This window comes from Acomys minous, assembly GCF_964271855.1.
Source record: "Acomys minous genome assembly, chromosome: 3".
NCBI lineage: Eukaryota > Metazoa > Chordata > Mammalia > Rodentia > Muridae > Acomys > Acomys minous.
The window spans coordinates 64,604,170-64,619,344 of NC_140485.1; the positions used below are offsets into that span (position 1 = coordinate 64,604,170).

A 15,175-nucleotide genomic window follows, 5' to 3' on the forward strand; every position below is an offset into this window, starting at 1 on the left:
GTCATCGCACGTGCACAAAATGACCCTATAATGGAAATCTGGCCTTACTGCTTATAAAAGAAAACACTGGGTTTCTGTTACCCCCGTGGTCCTTCCATGTTCCTTCGCTCTCTGTGGTAGAGGGTAGGCTCAAGGATGAGCAATGGTTGCCAGGAATGGCTTCTTAAGATTTAAAAATGCTTCTTTTTGCTTATAAATTCATTCAAGTTCTACACTGGTTATTTAAACATGAGCCTTGTACAAGAAGAGGAAGATGGTTGGTGTCCCTAGTCCTCGCACAGTCTCATCTAGGGAGGTTCTTTTCTTTTCCCTCTAAGCTTTTCACTATGTTTATTATCTACTTATTTAATCAGTGTGTGTGCATGCATGTAGGTCAGAGAACAACCTGTTGGGAATTCTTTCTTTCCACCGTGTAGGTCTCTGAGTTCGATCTTTGGTTATCAGGTTTGGCAGCAAGCACGTTGACTTGCAGAGCCGGCTCACCAGCCCTGGTAGATTTTTTCTCTTTCTTTGGTTTTGTTTTGTGTTTTTTGTTTGTTTGTTTGGGTTTTTTGAGACAGAGAGAGTTTTTCTATATAACAGCTCTGGCTGTCCTGGAACTTGCTCTGTAGTCCAGGCTGGCCTTGAACTCAGAGATTCACCTGCCTCTGCCTCTGTCTCTGCCTCTGCCTCCCAAGTGCTGAGATTAAAGGCATGCACCACCACTGCCCGGCTGCTAGTAGACTTTCTTAAGGAATGCCAACACTGAGCCTTCAGGTCATGCGGGCCTGAACACCTGAAGAGCAAGCTTGCACGTCTGCAAGGTCACGCTCATCTGAAGAGCAAGCTTGCACGTCTGCAAGGTCACGCTCATCTGAAGAGCAAGCTTGCTGTTTTCACCACCTGCTCCCCTTTCTCCCCGCACTGTACTCGGAAGTGCTCATCTGTGAGAAGATTAACTCTACAATGAAAAGATAAACCCCACGTGATGGCGTGTGCCTGTAACCCCAGTGTTGGGACGTGAAAGCAGGAGAATTGGGTGTTCAGGGTTATCCTCTGCTACATAGTCAGCAGGAGGCCAGCCTGGACTACACAAGATCCTGTCTCAAAACACACACATACACACACACACACACACACACACACACACACACACACACACACGAGCAAAGAGTTCCAAAGTACAAAAACTGTGGGTAAATTGGGATGGAAAATGGAGAGGAGAGCAATGATGAACATGACTGGGAGGAGAATTTGCAAAGTGTTATCTAAAAAGACAAGAAGGTGTGTGTGTGTGTGTGTGTGTGTGTCTGTCTGTCTGTCTGTCTGTGTCTGTCTGTCTGTCTGTGTCTGTCTGTCTGTCTGTCTGTGTCTGTGTGTCTGTGTGTGTGTCTGTGTCTGTGTGTGTCTGTGTGTGTGTCTGTGTGTGTGTCTGTGTTTGTGTGTATGTCAGTGTGTGTGTGTCTGTGTGTGTGTCTGTGTGTGTGTGTGTCTGTGTGTGTATGTTCTTTGCAGAACAGCAGCCAATTCTTAGAACATCTGCTGCCCAATTTCAGCAACACTAAAAATGTTTCTCACTCTTGGGAAGGTTTGTGAAACGCACAACATATCTGTTCTAGACAGTGGGTTACGAGTTTGTGATAGTTTGAGGCAGTTATTAATGCTGGGGTTTTCCCTCTAATAAATGTGAAATGCAGCTACCAGTCTAGAGGGACACGTGTGACAGAGGCGCCTCCTGTGAGGCCTCGTTGCCCTCTACCCTGTCAGCATGTGTGTGTGTGTCCACACTGTGCCAGCAGCAAAACTAATATCCCATTTCAAGCCCTAGGTAAGAATGAGCTCACTCGTGCCCCTAAGTGCAGCCCCAAAGTAACTACTGATGCCGAAAATAAAAGCCAGGGCCTGGGGGGTGTAGCTCGGCTGGTAGAGTGTTACCTGGTGTCACTGAGATCCCAGCACCAAGAAGATGGAAGGCAGGAGGACCTGAAATCCAAAGTCATCCTCAGCCATTTAGTGAGTTTGAGTCCAGCCTGGGCTACATAAGACTTTGTCTCAAAACAAAAACACAGCCAAGGGAAACATCCCATTAGCCTAGAAAGCTCTAGTCTGTCTAGGCCAATGGGAATCAAACTGAAAAACTAGCCTTCCAGTCAAGGAGAGGAGGTGCTGGGAAGGAAGGAAGGAAGGAAGGAAGGAAGGAAGGAAGGAAGGAAGGAAGACTCTTGCCTATGGGAAGCAAGGAGGGACCAATGGCCTTCTCTAAGTTTTTTCTACCCTCCACCTCCAGCCACAAACAGCCAGTGTGGTTAATGTAAGAAATGCATTCCCCCACTGAGCCACCATCATTGAGAGATGTAAACCCAAGGCCTGTGGCCCTGGGGAGACTTCTCTGGGGAGATGCAGACAAGCTTTACTCACACTAAAGTTTGTCTGCAGAGGAGCGAAGACATTTCCAGCATGGTGACTCTACATGGATGCTTCACTCAGCTCACCTAGAAGAAACAAATGAAAGTGGCAGGATTGCCTCTTTCTTCCTCTCTCTTGGGAAATAGACAGAGGAGAGTGGAGATAGATAGGGATAGATAGATAGATAGATAGATAGATAGATAGATACATACATACATACATACATACACACACACATACATACACACATACATACATGCGTACATAGACACATAGAAAGAAATACATATACATGTGTGTGTGTGTGTGTGTGTTGCCTGCTCAGATGTCTGTGTATCACAGGCATGCATGCCCTCAGCAGCTAGAAGAGAGTGTCGGATCCCCCTGGAGCTGGAGTTATGGGTGTTCGTGAGCTGCCATGTGGGGGCCGCACCCTCTGCTGGTGGGGCAAGTGTGCTCCTAACTGTTGAGCCATTTCTTCAGCCTTTAGAGTTTTATAACTTAAGGTCTGTTTTATTTCCATTTAAAATCTGATCATTTCCCAGCTAAACTACATGGGTTTCTAGGTAGCAGTCACCACCCCTGTGTGGTGACAGCACAAATTGAAAAAAAAAATTTTTTTTCAAGGACACTTGCCTTTCAAATGACCCACTTTATAATGAAATATTTATTGAAGCATTGAGCAACATTTTACTTATTTACTTTTTATCTGTGGAATCCCCAGCTTTGTGTATGCTAGATACGCACTCTATTTTGAGTGCTCAATTCCCAGTGCAAGAATTTTTTTCTTTTAATTCTCACATCCTTTGCAAGAGAAAAGTTGAGAGTTGAGAAAGACCCACCAGGTTTTAACTCTTTACCAACCTCCTCATGCACTTTCCCCTCCACTCTTCCACAGTAAAGGGGGAACGAAAAATATTGAAATTATTAGTAGTGACTTCTTTTCCATAATGGCTCAATCGATATGGGTCGCCCTCCCCTGATTTGTTTATTCCTCTGTATTTTACTGTTTTTAGAGGTTCGAGGGTGTGTGAAAAGGGTATTGTAATATAGCCTAAACTGGCCCCAAGATCGAGGCAATCCTCCTGTATCAGCCTTTCGAATGTGGGATTACAGGCACGGGCGTGAGCTGCAAAGCCTGGTTTGTCTGTCTACTTCACAAAAATAACAATGTAGTCATTCACCCAAGAAAAACACAAAACAGAAACCCCACACATCAATCATTTCCCCGGTTCTTTCAGTAGGTGGCGCTCTGGGTCTGGCGTGTCCCCAGTCACACTGGCCGGCTTGATCTCTCCCAGCTGGTCACAGCGGCACCGCAAGCCATGATTTTTCTCTCTCAGTTCCCAAACTCAGCGATCCAGACGTCGTCGTGTGACAATTCCTTGCTCTGAAACAAACCTGTCTCCAGCGCTGTCGATCAGTGGCAGCTTTTGGCGCCCTTTCCTGCTTGGCGTTTCCTGGCTTGATTCCATTGCATTCTTTTCCGGTCCCTCCCCAGGCTTAAAACCTGAGAATGCATTTTTAATAGTTTGTGTGAGTCGTGGTGCGAATCGTGGGAAAAATAAAAGTAAAATGTCCCTACATTAATAATACATCTTTGATTACCTTAGTAACTCTGAGCTCTGTGGTTATATAGGTGTGGGGGTCAGGGAGAATCGCAGTCGCATCCCAATGAAAGCGCGTGAAATTATTTTAGTAGCTTATTCCTGCTTGCTAATTTACTAGGCAACTTAGCATCTAAGTTGTATCTCCAAGAATGAAGCAAACGACATTTTTCTTCTTGAATCTAATGGCTCTGGGTAGGTGCCTCTGCTTTGGAGAGAAGAAAAGAGATTGAGAGCCTTGCGTTGCCTGGCAGATGAAAACCCCTCAAGGAGGAGGAAAGCCGTCTTCCTCGATTTCCTTTGATCCCAAGGTGGCACCGGTGGCTCCAATTTCTAAGAGATTGGAAGAAGGGAAAGGAGCCGAGGACCCTTCCTGCGCTTGCCTCTGCCTCCGTTCAGAAGCTCCCGTGCTTTCTGTCCTGGTTCCTGGTTTAAAGATTCGAAACGGAGCCAACTCTAATCAAGCTTTTGGGCGCTGTGGTCCTGCTGTCAAGGGGCCTGAGGATTGGCTGGCACTTCTCAGAGGGAGGAAGGCTAGGAATCCCATACCGGTTCCATCAACGAAAACCTGCTTGCTGGGAGGCAGCAGCATCTCTCAACCCAACGAAATTAGCATGGCGTATTAGAGCTCCTTCCTGTGTGTTCTTTGAAGCCAACAGACCGGGAGGAAATCATGTAATTACTAACACCTGTTAGCTTAAAAGGAGTTTCCCGGGTATTTCCTGAACGAACAACACTTCTGGAGCGACCTGGGAGCCTTACTACCGGTATTAATTGTGGTGAGGGCACAGCTGAGGTTAAGGACTAAGATGGTGCCGGCAAGAAACACACAGACGGATTGAGCTGGAAACTGGCTTCCCGAGGGCTGGAGCCAAGACCCCAGCCTCGTTTATGTTGACCCTAGAGATGATCATTGTGTTTTCACTAGTCATGCAAGTTATTTACCTTCTCATTTTATAGACTGTCTTAGCTGCATTTCTGTGCTGTGTTAAAATGTTCTGGAGGGGAAAAAAAAGCAATTTAGGAGAAAAAAAAAGATTTATTGTAGTTCCCAGTTCTGGATTATAGCCCATCATTTACAGCAAGTCAGAGTGCCAGCTCAGTGAGGTAGTTACTGGTTTAAAAGAGTTCTTTAGTCTTTGTTTGTTTGTTTGTTTCTCTGTGGAGCCTTGACTCGCCTGGACTCGCTTTGTAGACCAGGCTGGCCTCGAACTCACAGCGATCCGCCTGCCTCTGCCTCCCAAGTGCTGGCATAGTTTTTTAGTCTTAAACAGTCCCTTAAGTCTCTAGTCTTAAGCCTAGAGAATGGTACTGCCCACACCAAGTCATCAATCAACAATCAAAATAACCCCCCACAGACATGTTCAAAGGCCATAGAGCTAGACATTTCTCATGAAGACTATCCAACCAACACAGCAAAGCTATCCAGGCTCAAAGCAAGGCATTTCAATTGATGCATTTGTCTGTCATGCCACTGACCAAATAATTATCATTTGCATTTTAGTGTATCCTTCTATCCTTTCTTTGGACAAAAAATAAAATCTGAATTCTTATTTCTTACTCTTCCAGAAATGGTGATCTGGTATCCACACTGTCTAGTCCACACTTTTGAATCCATTAATATTTTCTTTGTCTGCACATAGAGAGCTTTCTCACCCATCATGCCTGCGGTGTCTTCTACTGAATCGACAGGCGTACCGTGATGTATTTAGCCATGACCTACTCATGATCTTTGCCTGTTTCTCCAACTTTTGTTGTCACCCTCCCAAAGCAAGCACCTTCTTCCATTTGCCATTTAGCCTGTGTGGTGTTAGGCTTAGGAAACTGCTAGGCAATTTTATTTTTTATTTTTTGGTAAGCAGGACCAACCTGCCCCCATCCAGACTGGATTAAGTTGTATTTCATCAGCAATGCCTGGGCACCTGTTACCACAGCCTGCCCGACAAAGGGTTGTACGAACGCTTGCAATTTATACTTTCCACCCTCTTTTCATGACTTCTAGGTTTCATGTTATAGATACAGCTTTAAGCCCAGAACTGCAAGATTTTCCTCATGTTTTCTTCTAGTGTTTTTAACCATTTGGATTATTCCCTGAGCTTGGGTGGAGCTGTGATTCCAAGCTACACACACACACACACACACACACACACACACACACACACACACGTACATACATAAACACACACACATATACAGATACACGTACATACATACACACATATACACACACATACACACACACACACACACACACACAAATCGGGTGTGGTTTGTCCCTTCATGTTTCAACATGTTCTTCACCTTCATGGCCTTGCAATGTCCTGCATGTCACAGACTCAAGTCCCGTACGTCTTTAGGAGAAATAGACTGCGTGGCTTTTGGAAACATGGGAAGATAAACAGCAGTGAATGGTAGACTTAAGTTCAAATCCACTGCTGAGAGACATGCGAGCAAACCTGGAGGAGAGAGATGAGGCGGCTGAGGCAGTGTCGTGCCTGCAAGCCTTTCACTGTGGGGTTATGTAGAACAAGCATCAACCCCAACTCTTTGATCACAGGCAAGTCTTTATTCTTTTCATAGATTAATCTCTGCATCTGCAAAACTGGAATTACAAGTAGAGCATCCATCATCAGCCCTCCAGAGAACTAGTGTCGCCCGAGCCAGACTGCTAGAATGACAGTGCGCATTTCCTTCTCTTTACACGCCCCTCAGTAACATGTGTGGCCGCATAATATCTATCCCATGGCTGTCGTCTGACACCATATGTTAATGCCACATGACAATTCATTTCACTTTCCTAGGGTCATCAGGATTCTGGAGAGGCTCCCTGTCACTCCTCCAGCAGGTCCCCCTGCCCCATGAAGTTTCTTTCTCTTCTGACTCTTGAAGCAGTTTCACAGGCAGTGAGAGGATTAGAGAGAACCCCCTAACCTGGTAGCACCCCCACAGTGGCATCTTACAAACCGACTGTGCAGTGTCACAGCCAGGTGCTGGCATTGATGTGGACACAGAATATTTCCATCCCCACAGATTGGCATCCATCCCACCTCCTCTCCCAACTCCTAAGAGTGTCTCACTGAGCGGCTCAGGCTAGACTGGAACCTCTATGTAGCTCAGGCTAGACTGGAACTTCTATTTGTAGCTCAGGCTAGACGGGAACCTCTATGTAGCTCAGGCTAGACTGGAACTTCTATTTGTAGCTCAGGCTAGACAACTAAAACCTCTATGTAGCTCAGGCTAGACTGGAACCTCTATGTAGCTCAGGCTAGACTGAAACTTCTATTTGTAGCTCAGGCTAGACAACTGAAACCTCTATGTAGCTCAGGCTAGACTGGAACCTCTGTGTAGCTCAGGCTAGACTGGAACCTCTATATGTAGCTCAGGCTAGATGACTGGAACCTCTATGTAGCTCAGGCTGATCTCAAACTCACAAGCCTCCAGCCCCAGCCTCCTGTGGGCTGGGATCGCTGGCCTGTGCCTCAGGTCCCCTCCATTCCTCTCTCGTAGCGGCCACTAATCGACATGTCCTCCTCCCACTCTTGTTGCGTTCCCCCCATGTCCAGGCTGTTATAGAAGCAGGTCATATGCTCTGACTAGCTTTTGATAGACATTTTCCCTAATAGGCTTTGCCACAGATCAGTGCGGGCCATTGTCTGTGTCAACAGACCTGCCCTTTGCTTCCTGTTTCGCTGCTGAGCAATACTCTATGCTGTGGATCTGCCAGTTTGTTTAACCACTTAAGAAAATTGTTGGGCTGGAGAGATGGCTCAGAGGTTAAGAGCACTGACTGCTCTTCCAGAGGTCCTGAGTTCAATTCCCAGCAACCATATGGCGGCTCAAAACCATCTATAATGAGATCGGATGCCCTTGTCTGGCCTACAAGTGTACATATAGGCAGAGCACTGTATACAAAATAATTAATTAATTAATTTTTTTAAAAAAGAAAAAGAAAATTGTTTAATCATTTAAACTCCCCCCAACCCCCCGCCGGTTTGGAACTGTTATTAATAAAGATACTATGGTCATTAATATACAAGGTTTTGTGAATATAGGATTTGTTTCTCCAGAAGGAATGTCCAGGAGTCTAGCTAGCACGGCCCTCAGCCTTGGTCCTCTGAGAAGCTTCTTTCTGCAGCCGACGGCGGTTAGTGCAGAGACTCAGGACAGATCTAAGTCTGTGAGTGACTGTTGAGTGATCAGCCCTAAATGGGACACTTCCACCCCCCACCCCAAGTCTCAGGGAACATCAAAGAAGAGGGGACAGAGAGAATGTAAGAACTGAGGATGGGGAGGCCTGCTGCGAGGTTCTGTGTTCCGGATGTGACCTGGCCATCGCCCTCACAAACTCACTGGAACTGTGGCTCCTCGCACCAGACCTTCAGGACGTCGAGCCAGCAAGCTCCGTGAACCTTACGGCAGGCAGCCGTACTCAGTGGACTCAGAGACCACGAAGATGGAGGGGGTGCGTATTGGGGGTCAGTACTGGGAGTGAGTAGGGGCCTTGGGCTTGATATGCTCACAGTATATTGTATAGATGTATGAAGCCATTAAAGAATAAATAAGAGGGGCTGGAGAGATGGCTCAGCTGTTAAGAGCACTGACTGCTCTTCCAGAGGTCCTGAGTTCAATTCCCAGCAACCATATGGTGGCTCACAACCATCTATGATGTGATCTGATGCCCTCTTCTGGCCTGTAGGTGCACATGCAGGGAGAGCATTGTATACATAATAAATAAATAAATAAATAAATAAATAAATAAATATTTTTTTAAAAAACAATAAATAAGAGATATAATTTTTAAAATGACATTTGTGTATATGTGTATACCCACATGCGTGTATGTGTAGGTCAGCCAGTTCTTTTCTTCTACCATGTGGGGGTGCTGGGGATTAAATTCAGGTTGACAGCTTGGTGGCAAATGGCTTTACCCACTGAGCCACCTTGCTGGCCCAATAAAAGGTATTCTTAAAAAGATGGGGTCGTAGGGGGACAGGGAGAGAGAAAGGGAGGAAGGAAAGAAGAGAGGGGAAGCTGGTAGAGGAACAGAGTTGCTGGCTGCACTTGTTGGTGCTGGCAGCACTGAAGTTGAATGCTTTTCTGCCATCTTAAAGAAATCACCAACAAGCTGGGCGTGGTGGAGCACACCTTTAATCCCAGCATTTGGGGAAGCAGAGGCAAGTGGATCGCTGTGAGTTCGAAGCCAACCTGGTCTACAAAGCAAGTCCAGGACAGCCAAGGCTACACAGAAAAACGCTGTCTTGAAGAACAAAAGAAAAGGAAGAAAGAAAAACAAAGAAAGAAAGGAAGGAAGGAAGGAAGGAAGGAAGAAAGAAAGAAAGAAAGAAAGAAAGAAGTTGCTAAGAGATGCCTTCCATCATGGCTGTATTGTTTTGCATTTCTATCGGCCACACATGAGCACCTAGTTTCTCTGCATCCTTGTCAGCAGCTGGTATCATCACTGTCTTTTACTTTAGCCATTCTGGTGGGGACACTGAACTGTCTCATTGTGGGTTTTATATATATACTTGTGCGTGCACATGTATTTGCCATGGAGCGTGTGAAGAATGGGTAGTTCTCTCCTTCTGTCACATGCATCCCAAGAATTGAACTTAAGTCATTGGGCTTAGCAGCATGTGCTTTTACCCACGGAACCATCTCTGTTTGTTCACTTGTTTTTTTATTTATATTTCTATTCTGTGTATATGAGTGTTCTGCTGCAGAGGCCAGAGGAGGACATCAGATCCCCTAGAACTGGAGTTAAGGATGGTTATGAGCTGTCATGTGGGTGCTGGGAACCAAATCTAGGTCCTCTGGAAGAGTAGCCAGTACTCTGAACCATGTTAAGAGTTTCTCACGTATTCTGGATATTTCACAGGACAGAGCTGAGATAGTCTCTGTGGTGGCTTCAATAAGAATGCTCTCCATAGGTCCAAGTATTTGAAATCTTGGTCACCGGGGAGTGGAGCTGTTTGAAATGATTGGAAGGATTAGGAGGTGTGGCTTTGTTGGAGGAAGTGTGTCACTGTGGGTGGGCTTTGATGGTTCAAAAGCCCATGCCAGGCCCACTCAATCTTTCTCTTTCTGCTGCTAATGGTTCAGGATGTAGAACTCTCAGCTGCTTTTCCAATACCATGTTTGTCTGTACGCTGCCCCACCATGATGATAATAGACTAAACTTCTGCAACTGTAAGCCAACCCTAGTTAAATGCTGTCTTTTATATGAGTTGCCTTGGTCGTGGTGTCTCTTCACAGCAATAAAACAGTGACTAAGGCAGAGTTATGACATTAACAAAAGTTCAAGTCACTTGGGAGATGAGCCTCTGGGCATGTCTGATAGGAATTTCCTTGATTGTGTTACTTGAGGTGGGAGGACCTGCCCAGTGTGGGTGGCTCCATTCCCTAGGCAGATGAGCCAGGTGAGCTCCAGCTTGTATGCATTCATTGCTCTCTTTTTCTGACTTTATGTTTAGTGGGATCAGCTGGTTCAGACTCCTGGTGCCTTGACTGCCCTGCCGTGATAGGCTGTGACCTGGAACTGCCAGCTGCAGACGCCCTGCCTCCCTTAAGCTGCTTTTGTTAGAGTATTTTCTCACAACTACAGGAAAAGAAACTAAGATGAGAGCTTCCAGTTTTGGTGAGGCCCGATGAGTAGGCTTTGGAAAGTAGCCAGCACACTCCTTAGTAAAACAAATGATGCTGGTCTTGCTTGGATCAAATCATTCATTTGTTCACTCATCGTTCATTTTGAGCTTCTGCTATGGGCACAAGTCCAGGTGTAGGTGATGGACACTGGAGAAAAAGAACAAAGCTTCCTTCCTATTCTAGGGTGAAAGGGACAAAAAGAAATGAATGAATAGCATTTTTAATACAATTAGGGATTTGTCCATCTCCTTGCTCTTGCTTGATGCCTAGACTGGAAAATTCTCCCTTTGGTCTATTGGAGGATATGTTTTGGTAGTGTTTCCTGTGTCTACGTATCAGATGCCAGTTGGACCCTCCATCACGAAAATCAAAACTATCTCTGGACATCATTGCTATGAGTCCTTAATGGGAGGACCAATGATAGAGTGAAATGTCCTAGAAAAAAAAAAAATAAGGAAATTAGAACACAGGGTGTCCTGGATCTGGTTGTGGCAATTTAAAGCAGGACAGTAAGGAAAGAGTTCAGTGAAAGTCTAACATTTGGCAAAGACCTGAAAGCAGTAAAGGTTCGTGTTCAGCAAAATGGGGCAGGAACCTGGCCGACACGTTCCAGGAGCTTCAAAAAGACTACTAAGGCTGCAATAGAGAGGTGACGGAAGGGGAAATTATTAAAACACAAAAGTGTCAGAAGAGAACGAGACCAGGACACATGAGGGACATTTGGGTCCTTTTGTCACAAGGAGACGTGAATACTAGACAGATTGAACCAGCGCTGGTGATGACACTTGGTCATCGCGTGACCTCAAAACATGATGTGCCTCTTGGGCCTCGCTTTCCTTTCCTGTAAAACGCTGTGACAGTTTCTGTGAGATCAAGATGAGGGTTCCTGAAAGTCCTGATAACTGGGAGACTATCTACAGCATAAAGACGCTGTGTTGAAGAAATAAAAGGGATACGTCTTAGACAAATTAATTCTAAGGGAACAGCTTGAGTCTTTGTGGCACTATTGGTTTCCCAACCCCTGGGGTGTGTTTACATAGTGTTGACTTTCACTGCTTATGCTCACTGGCGCTGTGGAGGAAGCAATCAAAATAGGTAGAAATCACAAGTCTCCTGTGGGGCTCCTGGAAGCTCCCACCCTGGGCAGAGATAGTAAAGGGGCTCCCCCTTCCTTCCCTCCCTCAACTGGAAGCTGACAGCACTGGGAGTGGGGAGACCACCTGGGAAGTTCAGAAAGACCCGCAACCCTTGGGATGAGGGGGTGGGAGTATTTGTGAATGTGGGTGTAAGTGTGTGTATATGTGTGTGTGCATGTGCATGCATGCATGTGGAGGGGTGAGTGTGTGTATAGTGTGTGTGTGTGTATGTGTGTGTGTGTGTATGTGTGTGTGTGTGTGTGTATGTGTGTGTGTGTGTGTGTGTGTGTGTGTGTGTGTGTGTGTGTGTGAAAGGGATGGTGACAAAGGGAGATGATGCTTAGGCCAGGTAAGTGTAAGCTTAGACTCACACTTCTGTGTGCCTGCTTCTGCAAACTAAGCCTCTGGAGGACAGTCCCTCTCTGTCCTGCCTGTCCCGGATACGGTTACATGAATCACCTGCTCTACCAACACGCAGATGCACAGGCCTGCCTGCATGATCAGAACAGCAGGAAGCCCAGTGTAACCTTCTACTGTCTGGCAGGAATATCAGTTTATAAAATTTGCTTAACTTTCGACCTGTAAATTTCACTCTGGTAATTTGCCAAAGGAAACAGAGCAACATAATGGGACTTAAAAATAAAAGCGTGGGCTGAGGGGATGGTTCAGAAGATAATAGTGCTTTCCGAGGGATCATATCGGCCTGAATTCAATTCCCAGATCTATGTAAAAGCTGAATTTTGTAGCACGTGTCTATGCTCTCACACTCCTGTGAGAAATGACAGGCGAGGACAAGATAGTTGCCCAGAAGTTGATGGGCCAGCTAGCCTAGGGTGTGCAGCCACAGAAACAACAATGTGAGACTGCCTCAGAAACAAGGTGGCACGTGAGGACCAAGTCCTGAAGGTTGTCCTTTTGACCTCCCAGTGCACACCACCAAGGCACATACACAACCACGCTCACACCCATACCTACACCACCACCATCACCCCACCCCAAACACTCAAAAGCAAAACTGTGAGATGCTTAGAGCATCCAAAATGTACAACCACAAACATCATAATTAAGGATACCGGACAATAAATAAATACATTGGGGAAACAGAATAAATATCACGAGAAGCACCCAAAGTGGCAGGGTCTGCTTGGTAATATACAAGAAAAGCAAGTTAAGGCCTTGTCTTGTTCATATAAAGTTCTAAAGTGAAGCTTTATTTATTTATTTATGATGCTATGTGAGTTTATGTGTACCGCATGCATGCAGGTATCCACAGAAGAGGGTGTTGGATCCCCTGGTGTGAGAGTCACAGGTGGTTGTGAGACACGTGGTGTGTGTGCTGGGAGCTGAACCAAGGTCCTCTGCAAGACCAGTAAGCATTCTTGATGCTGCTCCCTCTCTCCAGCCCCGTGTGAAGTTTTGATTCCCTCCACTCATCTGCCAAGCGTTTAAACAGTACAGAGTTGTTTCATGCCTTTTGTGGCATCACTGCCCTTGATACTTAAGAAACAGCACAGGGCAAAAGAAATGCAGCCTCTATCTTTGTGGAGATGCTGGTCTTGTGGGGGTCTGAGGACAGAGGCTGGGATGGATGAAGTTAATGAAGATGCTGGGACATTAAAGGTAGAAAGGGAGGAGATGTGGGAGGAGAGCTTTGCTGGAGCTCTAGGGATGGGCCCTTGGAATGGGGTACCACTGATGACTGGGAGGGTGGGGCCTGGAGAAATGGCTAAGCCCGTAACAGCTCATACTCTCTTGGAGCAGACCCCAGTTGGGCTCCCAGCAGTCAACAACATCAGGTAGCTCACAACCACCTGGAACTCCAGCTCCAGGTGATCTGGCACCCTCTTCTGGCCTCCATGGGCACTGCACACAATACAGACAGACAGACAGACAGACAGACAGACACACACACACACACACACACACACACACACACACACACACTTTAAAAAATGATGTGGAGGATGAAAGAGAATTACCTCTAGGCACCCAGAGGGACAGAAGATTCCAGAGTCATGAAGTTGGAGATAATTTGTGGTGTAGTGTGTTTGAGAAACTCAAAGAAAACAGCCAGGAAGAACAGAGGAGAGAGAGAGAGAGAGAGAGAGAGAGAGAGAGAGAGAGAGAGAGAGAGAGAGAGAGAGAGAGAGAGAGAGAGGAAAAACAGAGGCACACCAGAAACAACACTAGCAGTGCTATGTCAGAGCTTGGACTTGACTCAAAAGCCATGGGAGGGCACTGGTAGAATGTGAGGCATAAATCTGCAGAGTGAGTGAGGCTTCCAGGACACCAGTCAACAGGGCAAGAGTCATGGCTGTCAGGGAGTGGAGTGGTGACAGTGTCTGGCTCAGGGTCATGTTAAAAATGGGAAAGGGAAGGAAATCCGTTCCCAAGCACATACCAGGTACCAACTAACCCCAGGCCCTGAAGCTGAGTGGATATTGAGGAAATGACCTATTATGTTACTGTTGTTGGCCTGATTTGACTGTGTGGGGATTATGGGAAGTCCCACAGAGCCATCTCTGGCCTAACATACAGATCATCAGATACCAAGACCATAATGATGGAAAAACCTTGGCTTCTCCCACAACCTCCTTGCACACTTGAGGGAAAAAGGATTTTGTATTGGACGGGATATGTGCCGCCCAGTTTGTTACCCTGTGGCCCCAAACAATGTCCCTCCTACCAACCGAGATGGATGAATGCGTTAGCAACAGGGGGGAGGGAAAAGAGAAAGGCTCTCATAAACTCCCGATTGTCCTGCATGGCCGTGGGCGGAAGAGCTATGGCTGGAATTAAGGGATAAGGAAGAAAAGGGTGTGGAATAAAAGGGAGACTCTGAGAGTCCACATCCAGGGAACTGCAACTGTGAAAACTCTGTTTTGTTCCCAGGACATAGCCGACAGCGAGGAGAGAGGACAAGAAGTTGACACCCTGAGTTGTTCTGTCCCTGGGGATCCAGAGGTGCTGGGGAGCACAAAGGAGGACCCCCAGGTGGTAGACACCACTGAGAACAGTACCATCATGAGCTTCCTCAAGACACTAGTAAGTAGTGTTCTCCGTTCTTCTGCAGTTTCATTGTCCGGGTGTTTAAGTCTAAGAATCAATCGTGCTTGAATGTTGGGCTACCAGCATTCTCATCGGGGCCAAGAAATGAAGTTCCTTCTACAGGAACTGTGTCCATCTGTCCTTCAGTGACAAAGGTTTAGAGTGGGAAGCCATGGTAACAGTGGGGGTGTGGGGGTGGGGGGTGAGGGAAAGGTCTTAACTGAGGGGTATGAGCTGAGCTGTGATGGAATCTACCAGTAATCGCCCCAGATGTGTTTAGGTTGTACGCAAAAGGTAGAGTGAAGAAAAAAAAGCTGACAGGACGTGTCACAGATGCTGTGTTTGGACTAAGGGTGG

At 46.4% G+C, this 15,175-nt stretch overlaps 1 protein-coding gene across 7 annotated transcripts in view; it reads left to right on the forward strand.

Annotated features, from left to right (window-relative positions):
* Window positions 1-15,175, forward strand: part of BCAS1 (brain enriched myelin associated protein 1) — a 72,851-nt gene that overhangs the window by 18,806 nt on the left and 38,870 nt on the right. For all 7 annotated transcript variants that reach the window (XM_084776753.1, XM_084776757.1, XM_084776758.1 and 4 more), the window contains one exon: window positions 14,663-14,815. In XM_084776753.1, coding sequence (XP_084632879.1) covers window positions 14,663-14,815 — 153 coding nt within the window. The remainder of the gene's footprint in view (window positions 1-14,662; window positions 14,816-15,175) is intronic.